The 10,635-nt window shown below is 46.1% G+C and overlaps 1 protein-coding gene across 18 annotated transcripts in view; it reads left to right on the top strand.

Moving 5' to 3' along the window:
• TCOF1 (treacle ribosome biogenesis factor 1) overlaps positions 1 to 1,942 on the top strand; it is a 52,092-nt gene extending 50,150 nt beyond the window's left edge. For all 18 annotated transcript variants that reach the window (XM_083181531.1, XM_083181529.1, XM_083181525.1 and 15 more), the window contains one exon: positions 1,499 to 1,942. Coding sequence is in view for 1 of the 18 variants with exons in the window: in XM_083181526.1 (XP_083037652.1) it covers positions 1,499 to 1,525 (27 nt within the window). In the remaining 17 variants the exon portion in view is untranslated. The remainder of the gene's footprint in view (positions 1 to 1,498) is intronic.
• The last annotated feature ends 8,693 nt before the right edge of the window (positions 1,943 to 10,635 follow it).

Genomic DNA, 10,635 nt, shown 5'->3' on the forward strand with positions numbered 1-10,635 from the left:
ACATGCCCCAAGGCATCACACTAGTTAGAGGTATCAGTCTAAATGTGCAAAGGTGTTACATTAACCAGTGCTAACATTGCTGTGAGATCCTCAAAATACGTTAAAGTCCAGCACCGCTCACAGCTACTGTTCATTTTGGGTGCAATATTTAACTAAACGGTACTTGTTTCCTAGCACGGCCACACCGATTTACATCGGGGTGGTCGTGTCGGAAAAATCGGGTCCATCGCATGCGATGCGACCGACCCGATTTTTTGATTGAATGAAATGTAAATCGGGTCCCTCGGACCCGATTTTACATTGGATTCAATGTAAAATATTCCCTAGACCCCCAAATTTAACGACGTAAACCCCACCCCACGATAGACGCCAACCCGAAGCGTGGCGAGCGCAGCGAGCCCGCGAGGGGCGGCGGTGCGCGTCCTCCGACCTTTTCATTCCCCTACTATCCACGTCGGCGTGGAGTTGAGAATAGAATAGTGTGGCGAGCGCAGCGAGGCGAGCGGACGCGTATACCTGTGAAGTTATACGCGTCCCCTCGCGGGGCTCGCTGCGCTCGCCACGCTTCGGCCTCGGTGGCTCGCTGCGCTCGCCACACTATTCTATTCTCAACTCCACGCCGACGTGGATAGTAGGGGAATGAAAAGGTCGGAGGACGCGCACCGCCGCCCCTCGCGGGCTCGCTGCGCTCGCCACGCTTCGGGTTGGCGTCTATCGTGGGGTGACGACGGGGACATCTATAATGTAAAATGGGTCATATTGGACCATTTCACATTTTTCACATTTTTTTAAAGGTGAGATGGACTTAATCAAGTCCATCTCATCTTGTGCCATTATAATGGCACAAGACCGACGCGATCCTCCCGATTTCCAATGTTAAAAAATATTTTAACATTGAAGCCTATGGCAAAATCGGGGGCATCGCGTCGGTCCCAATGTTAATGGTCCCGACCGACGCGATGCCCCCGATTTTGTACCCTTGCCGGCAAAATGGACCTGATTTCAAAGGAAATCGGGTCCATCGTGTGGATAGTGTACCTTAACTTAAAGGTACACGATCCACACGATTGTGGCCGTGCTAGGAAACAAGTACCAACTAAACTTTAATAGACTTGGCCGTATTTCTAATTATTTATACTAAAAGAGCCGTCGCTGTGAGCAACGCTGGGATTTTTAGTGCATAATTTGAGGATCGCAGCAACTTTGGCACTCAAAACTGTTTCATGACCGTTCTCTTCTATATTTGTGTTATATACAGTATATGCTCATTGCCCGGGGAATTACCTATGCTCGTTGCCATGGGTTACTTTTCTGAGTGCAGCAGCGTACGCCCTTCCCCTGACAGATGCTAGAAATCCAGTAGGAACTCTAGAAACTGTCTCCTAGAGGGATGAGGACATTTTTTGGAAATGCATGAACTCTGCAGAGACCCCTGTGGTGGTGGTTTTATTTCACAACTTGCAGTAACCAATTTTTTTATTTTTATTTTATTTTGTAGGGCTGCACCAGTGAAGAAAATACTTGACTTATTTTGTGTGAATGTTCTGTTTGTGTCCTCGGGTCAAGGGGAGAAGAATAATAAAGAATAATTCTTTTGTTTTTGTTTTTTTACCCCAAGTCTAAACTGTGACCATAGTTTTACGGTTCTAGAAGACTTTAATCCGGACTAGGAATTGAAAATGTGATTTATAACCTATTTTCTGGGTAAATATATATTTATAAATATGGAAATGAACAACATACCTTGTAAGCAGGTCCCCGACTTGTGAATTGACATATCTGGGTTTATTTTAAACCTGTGTAAATTACTTTTATACTTTTTATGTAGTTTTACGTTTTTGTGCTTGGGACTTGTCTATTAGTATGCGATGGCCGGACTAGCTTTTGCACTGTACTGTTTACAATACCTCTGTACATTAAATGAAATTATGGTATGATTTCATATTACTAGTGGCAAATGGTTCTGGTCTGTGGGTTGTATTCTTGGATTCGGAGAACTCTTCATCTCCACAGAGTGGAGGGATTGGGTGGAAGTCGTTTTGGGTTTAACAGTCCTATACATAAGACGAAAGGTTCAAAAGTTGTTGTTTTTTTGTGTAATTTGTTATTGCAGACCTGGGAGAACACACAGCACCAACCGTAGGAAGATGGATGCTATTTAAAACAGGGCTCGACACATTTATTTGAAAACCTAGGAGCAAGGTTTAAAGTGTAGGAGCCAGAGACACTAAAATTAGGGACTGTGCAGAATGTCTATTACACGTGTCGCACACCCGTTGTATAACCTACCACATGCCATAATGCCCATCACGTGTTATACCAAGCACCGTAATGCCTGTTACACATTATGCCACACACAGTAATGTATAACGCAAGCCACCACTTTGCCTGCACGATCAGGCTTCCTGGCAAATCGAGTCGCCATGGCGACCTGGCCCCCGGGCTTTGTCGAGCACCGATTTAATTGAGCATCGCTTATACAGCGGTGTACAGGACCAGCATGGGGGTGAAGGCGTGCATTACTGCAAAGTTGTTCTGGTTAATTGATCTTCTGTGTCTAAATACAGTAATAAGGTTGAAGGGTCAAAATTCAGCATGAAAAATTCGCCACCTGGAAAGGTCAACATGAGTGTTTCAAATTTATTTCAGATTTGTGACTTTCATAGTTTGCCACAATTGTAGTCCATGAGGATGGTAACGTGTACCAGAGAACAAGGTTTAAAGACAGGAAAGAGTGTCTTGGGCTGGTGCACCTGAAGAAAAAAGACTCATAAAATTATGATTTTTATTTTAATATTTCTAAAATAGTTGCGAAATAAAAACACACATACTAACACATAACATATAATAAAAAGGATAATAATCCTCACTTAGTGGACCCCACTTCGTATTATTTGCCTTTAAATCTGTTAGAGGCTGAGCGGTGCTATTACAATGTATATCAAGTCTGGGGGACAGACAATCTTGCAAATGTGGGATAATACCCTAGATTGTAGGTCACGCTGTGTGGACAGACTCAATAGTTTATCTACAAGTCCGTTTGTTGTATACTTCGATCACAGTGCTGTTACAAGGTGTATCAAATCTGAGTGACGAACAATCTTAGAATCATGGGATAATACCCTAGATTGTAAATCACACTATGTGGGCAGACTCAGTGTGTATCCAGTCTGAGTGACAGACCATCTTAGAATTGTGGGATAATACCCTAGATCAGGCATGTCCAACGTTGGCCCTCCAGATGTTGTGAAACTACACATCCCATCATGCTTTGCAATAGTTTTAGCATTCTCTAATAGCAAAACTTTGGCAAAGCATGCTGGGATGTGTAGTTGCACAACATCTGGAGGGCCAACGTTGGACATGCCTGCCCTAGATCATAAGTCACACTGTGTGGACACTCAAAATTTGGTAACTCTGCAGGATAATTTATTATACACTTCAGTCACAGTGCTATTACAGTATGTATCAAGTCTGGGTGACAGACAGTCTTATGCTGTGTACACACGGTCCGATTTCCTTTCCGATGTTGACGATATAGTCAGCATCGGATGCAGATCGCAAGGGTTTTAACCCTTGCGATCCCGATGCGCGTTCACGTATCGGAAGCCAGAAAGTCTTGGCTGCCTTGTCTATATAGTGCAGATCTGCACTATATAGTCAAGATAGGATGCAAATCGGATGTGCCTTAAGATCCTATCAACGATCTAAGGCACATCTGACCGTGTGTACACACCATTAGAATTGCGGTATGATACTCTAGATAGTAAGTCACACTGTATGGGCAGACTCTGTGGTTTGTAAATCTGCAGGGTGGTTTATACACTTCAGTCACCGTTCTGCTACAGTGTATATCAGTCTGGATGATAGACAGTCCTGCAATTGCGGGACAACGCCCTAGATCAGCGGTGGCCAACCCGCGGCTCGCCGAGCTGTAAACTGCGGCTCCAGCCTCCCGTCTGCAAAGCGGGGTTTTGAATTTGGCGCCAATTCGGCTGCCAAATTCAAAACGCCGCATCGGCGGCCAATAGGAAACGACCGCGGCGTGCCATCAGCGCTCGCCGCGCCGTTTCCTCCCTGCCCCCCGCCGTCTGGCATCAGACGCCAGCGGGAGGGCGAAAAGTCTTCTCCACGCCGGCGGAGCGCAGGAGCGCTCCTGAAGACGCGAGAAGCCACCGGAGGATGGCGCAGAAGACGGCGGCGGGGAGAAGAGTTCCGGCGCCGCTGAAGAGGCCAGAAGACGCCGGGATCAAGACAGAAGATCTCCGGCGCCTTCTGCAAGAAAAAAGAAGATGGCTCCCGGAGAGGCCAGCGGGGGTGGGAAGCAAAAGAGCTGACGAAGCTCCCCCCAGCGGCCTCTCCCAACACCAGGTAGTGGCCTTTGGCCTCCTACCCTCCATCCACCCTAGACCACCGGGTGTCGGGCACTAGGCCCATGGGCAAATTCAGGCCCTTCTGGCCTGTGTGCGCATTAGTCGGGCCCTCTTGGCCCGTGGCTCATTTATTTGTTGGGCCCTCTAGGTGGGCCCTTTAGTTAGGAAGCTGGGCCCTCCAGCATAGGTGTTGCACTGTGGGCAACACCTGTGCTGGAGGGCCCAGCTTCCTAACTGTGGGGTCATATGATGTTTGGCACTGTGGGGGGGCATATGTTTGGCACTTTGAGGGGCATGTGATGTTTGGCACTGTGGGGGGCATGTGATGTTTGGCACTGTGGTGGGCATATCTGGCACTGGGGCCATAAAGTTTTGTCATGTGGCCACTCTCCTTGTGTCATATGACCACTCCCCTGACCACGCCCCTTTTTGGCGCGCGCATGACGTTGGCTCTTTGGCTTGACAACTGATATTTTTCGGCTCTTTACCTCTGACCGGTTGGCCACCCCTGCCCTAGATTATAAATCACACTGTGTGGACAGACTCAATAATTTGTATGTCTGCAGGATTCTGTTACAATGTACATCAAGTCTGGGTGACAGACAATCTTATAATTGCGGGATAATACCCTAGATTGTTAGTCACTCTGTGTCGGCAGACTCTGTAGTTTGTGAATCTGCAGGATAGTTTGTTATACACTACAGTTACTGAGATCTGTGATCTGTATGTTAGAACTGTCCAATCAAAGCTGCGCTGAGTGAAGGATCAATTGCACTCCAGCGCTCCCTCTTTCCACAGCGACTGCTAGTATGTGCTGTATGCTATGCGCCACCTTGAACACTGATGTGCCAGTGTGCACAGTTCTGATTCAAACTGGTGGACAGAGGCAAGTTTGCACGTGGTTCAGGCGCCTGACACCATGATCTTCAGTCACTGTCTCAGTGTGTTGGCGGGACCCATGCCTGTGCCGCTACAACAAATTCAAAAATACATTGGTATGTGGGGAGGGGAAGTGGAGTATTAGACACACTAAGTGTGTAACAGGTCTGTGTACGCTTCGCAAAAAGCTTCCTTCGGACCAGAGAACACGCCATTTGAGCAACCCAATTGACCCAATCTATGCGAGACGGTAAGGAACTAGGAGATGGTCTCCCTATTTAACATGACTGACCGTCTCCCGTTCCTTCATATATGATATGGGAGAGAGTTAGGGACCAGGACACAGTGACTACTATGTGAGACAGTAAGGGACCAGGAGACCATCCATGTTATAAGAGGTGGCAGTCACTACTATGTGAGACTGTAAGAAACCAGGAGACCGTCATGGGACAAGGAGACAATCCTTCCCATCCATCACTGGTAGACAGGCTTCTGTGTGATGATGAGGGACTTAAACCGTGCATGTCTGAGGCCATAAGACGATCATTAATATGTGAGACGTGAAGGGAGACCATCCGTGCTATGAGACCGTAAACGTCAAGGTGACAGTCACTACTATGTGAGACCAGAAGACAGTCATATGTGAGTGGGCCTAGAAGACCATGCGTGACATGAGGCACTGGTAGACAGACTTCTATGTGACCATGAGGAACTGAGAGATAGGAAGTCATTCATATATGCAGCAGTAAGGGACTAGATCAGGCATGTCCAAACTGTGTCCCTCCAGCTGTTGTGAAACTACACATCCCAGCATGCCTTGCCATAGTTTTAGCATTCCCTAATGGCATAACTGTGGCAAAGCATGATGGGACTTGTAGTTTCACAACAGCTGGAGGGCCATAGTTTGGACAGGCCTGGACTAGAGGGATCATTTTATGAATAAATATTTGTGGCTTATTCCCTAGAAACGCCAACTTTCATAGGGTAACTGAAAATATTTAGTATTGCCTAAATGTGAGACTGCAGCCGATCTCCAATGCACTGCACCCATGCCCGCTGGCAGCCACAACCCCCAGATGGCATTACCCAGTTGCAGCCTATGGTCTATAAATCGTAAAAAAGATCAGGAGCGTGTTCAGGGGCAGTGGCTGCCGTAGATGTGCGGGTCCCACGGGTACTGAAACAAGCACATCACAGGGACTGTCTCCTTCCAGAACCCCTGCTCCTGCATGCTCAGCTTCATACTGGTATGGATCATTGGGTCAACCTAAAGATGGTCGACATACTGCAAGGTCGAAAGGGGTCTAGGTTGACATGGGACAAGGTCAACAGTCAAAAGGTCGACATGGGGTTTTTCACTTCTTTTTTTTTTAACCGAATGTCGACATGGACACAGGATTAAGTGCACCGTGCCCCCTTTGCTTCGGGCACACTATTTTTCTCCCACCATGCCCGAGTGGATCGTAGGGCATGAAATACCGCATGTCGGCTCAAAAAAGTGAAAAACCCCCATATTGACCTTTAGACTGTTGACCTAGACCATGTCAACATAATGCTTGTGTCGACCTTGCGGTATGTTCACCCAACGGTGTTGACCATCTTTAGGTCGACCAACCGACCGTATCCCGCTTCATACATCTGTCCGACATATGCGCTTCTTGTAATGAGATCTAGGCCACTAACACCGCACCAAGATCATACAAATGCCATCTTCTCTATACAAGGCTACTGCAGCTCTCATAGGGGCAGATTTATTAAGCTTGGAGAAGAGATAAACTGGAGATAAAGCGGAGAAAAGGTAAAAGGAGATAAAGCACCAGCCACTCAGCTGTGTTTGAAAAATACAGTTGGGAGTTGATTGGCTGGTGCTTTATCTCCTTTTACCTTTTCTCCGCTTTATCTCTTCTCCAAGCTTAATAAATCTGCCCCATAGTGTTTAATAGAAAAGGGGTCCAACATGGTCTTACTCAAGTTTTTGCCCATCATTTTAACAGGCTTAACTAGTGGATATTGATCAGGATCTAGGTATCATCCGCCAGTACAATCCCATTATAGCCGATGTGAAATGATTTTCCATGTGTAGCGTGGCCTATACCTGCGAGAGATTACGTTTTCTAACCTATCTTACACCATGACCGCTGACAAAAAACAGCATTGAGCCTTTTTATTATTATTTATAGAACGTCAGTTACAGAATCAAATTACAAAAAAGAACCCAATTCAAACAATTGTTAAAAAACCCTTCGACCTTTGTATTAAAGATATGTAATTTATTACAGCAAACTACACAATGCGACAACAAACATACACACAGGGAGATAAACTATAATGGGGCAGAAGTATTACACCTGCTGAAGTGATAAATTGGAAGGTGATAACACAGCAGCCAATCCGTTCAAAACTGTCAAGCTATAGGCTGGGTTTGAAAAAAAATGACGAGCTGATTGGCTGCTGCGTTATCACCTTCCACTTTATCACTTCTCCAGGCCTAATACATATACCCCAAAATTGTTGACTGTAAATGCTGCTTGGTTAAACTAATGAATAATGTAGAAAGGAAAATACATTCATTTAGATCAGTAAAGTACTTAATGTTTGGATTTTTGTGTAATAAATTTGCTGCAAAGCACACTAACCATCTATTTACTCTACAGGGGAGGGGATTCAATTGCATTTAAATACCGGCATCAACAGTCAGGAAAAATATACATTGAATAAAATTGAGCTACAATTGGCAATTTAATAATTGGTGATATTTCTGATCAAAACACAGATGCAGCCATAGACTATGCCAGGGGTGCTCAAACTAATTTGCTCTGGGATCCCATTAGACAATAATTACAGGAGCCCAGCAAGTTAGTGCAGAAGGTCATCACATGACACGTGTCGTCAGCAGACAGCACATACATGGCAGCATTGTGGAGGCACAAAATGATGGGAGGAGTCTGAAAAATCTGTTGAATTGTCTGTTATTTTAGACACCTTGAATCACTGACTGTTAATGAAAAGTCATCAGCCTGTTGGTCAACAACATGGAGTCGCGACCCCATTCTGAGAAGGTCAGGACCCACAGTTTGAGAACCGCTGGACTACGCCATAGGAGCATATGATATTATCATCATTATAAATTCCGGTGTTCTAACCCAAATGTCCCCATACCAAATTCAAATGTAAAAATGCGTCTCCTAGAAAATCCCAGCGTTTGTCCTGGGCAGGATGACTTTGGAGAAGGGTATAATTTGGTAAAGGAGATGAGACCTGATGTTGATTCCCTCCGATGCATCAAGATTTTTGCCTTCAATAGACCTGGCAAGATGAAACGCGTCGATGGGAATTGTCATTAGAATCTCGTCTCCTCTATCGGATTCTACCATTGTTCAAGTTCTTGTCATCTTGCCCTTGAACAATACAGGGATTTTGTATGAGGTGTTTGGGGTTATATCGTCCTTGCTATACTGCTAGTCTGGTTTTTCTGGGTGATATTTATTGAACCCAAGATTACAGGTTTTATTTTGGATCCCATACTACTGTTAAAGTTTTCTCCTTCCAGTGATTGGGGTGGGGGGTGTCAGAAATCGTGCTCATATATGTTTATATCTAGTAAGTGTGTTACAGTAAGGGAGACGCATCATCTACTCATATATTTGAGACATCTGAATTGTGTTCTGGAGCACTGCTCTATCCCATGTAAGGTGACTGATTCCGTCATTACCAAATATATGACACCATGTGATGCTTTTCCGTGCATTAGCATTCTGGAGAACTTCCATATGAATCATTTTGCAATTAGTACAGCTTAAACCCAGTACAATGGGTCAATGCGGGAAAAACGTCCGTTTATGAAGATAAACTTGACTCGGTACTTGTGGATTATCACGGCTCCCACGATGGCCATCGTATGCGAAAAAATCGCATCGCATGCGATCGCATACGATTTTTCACTGAAAAGCATCCAAATGCATTGGAATTAGTATGAAACATGTTCAATGGCCCCCAACTGGCATTTTTGAGGCTGTACCACCCCCACTATCAACGCAAACCCGAAGTGTGGCGAGCCCGCGAGGGGCGGCGGTACGCGTCCTACGACCTTTTCATACCCCCACTATCCACGTCGGCATGGAGTTGAGAATAGAAAGTGTGGCGAGCGGACGCGGATACCTTCACAGGTATACGCGTCCCCTCACGGGCTTCACAGGTGTCCGCGTCCCCTCGCGGGGCTCGCCACGCTTCGGGCTCGCTGCGCTCGCCACACTTTCTATTCTCAATTCCACGCCGACATGGATAGTGGGGGTATGAAAAGGTCGTAGGACGCGTACCGCCGCCCCTCGCGGGCTCGCTGCGCTCGCCACACTTCGGGTTTGCGTTGATAGTGGGGGTGGTACAGCCTCAAAAATGCCATTTGGGGCCCATTGAACATGTTTCATACTAATTCCAATGCATTTGGATGCTTTTCAGTGAAAAATCGCATGCGATGCGATTTTGACAAAAAACTGCAAAAAATCTGTAAAAATCGCATCGCATGCCACTATATATGGCATGCGATGGCATGCGACGGGAGCTGTGATAATCCACAAGTACCCTTGACTCTATTCTTTTCATAATATTTTCGCACATCAACACAATATTTGTATTTCCTCCGCTGTGTTCCCCGCTGTTCAGGAAAAACTCCTCAGGCTACATTAACCTTTGTCCATGGGAAGTCCGTGCAGGCAGTTTTGTGCATCCCATAGTTTTGTCGTTCATGACCCATCTAGGGTTACCACCCGTCCAGGATTTCTCCGGACAGTCTGGTAATTAAGTGTCCGGAGGGGTGGTGTTCCCAGACTATACATTGTCCGGGAATAGGACATTCCCAGACATTACAGTATATACCCCTCTGGATGCCGGTCTTAATTACCGGACAGTCTGGAGTAGTCCCAGACGGGTGGTAACCGACCAATCCTTGCCCTAACAAGACCTCTCACATGTGCAGTGTTCCCCATTTCAGTCTAATTTCCCATCAGGCCAGAGCAGGCAGACTGCTACATGCCTTCACGGCCATTAGACTGCGCCTCATATCAGTCATACGGTCCCAAAGTCAGGTGTAAGATGGTGGGGCTGGTGAAAATAAGGTCAAACATTGAGGTGGGTAGTGTGAGCAGATTTCTGCATGTATAGGTCACATCAGCAGCTGAAATGAATCGCCAACTTGTCTATGGGATAACATCCTGTCACGGGAGTTGGTTTGGGGCAATGCCTCTGATAACAACAGGACAGATATTCAGTATCCTGCCAGCGATCCTGCAAGCCAAGCACATTCACCTCAGGCGGTGCACCAGACCAGAGCCTCTTTCTGTGGCCTAATGTTATTACTGGACGCCGCAACAATATGGTGATGAGTTTC

The sequence above is a fragment of the Crinia signifera genome, chromosome 4 (genome assembly GCF_055691185.1).
Source record: "Crinia signifera chromosome 4, ASM5569118v1, whole genome shotgun sequence".
Taxonomy (NCBI): domain Eukaryota; kingdom Metazoa; phylum Chordata; class Amphibia; order Anura; family Myobatrachidae; genus Crinia; species Crinia signifera.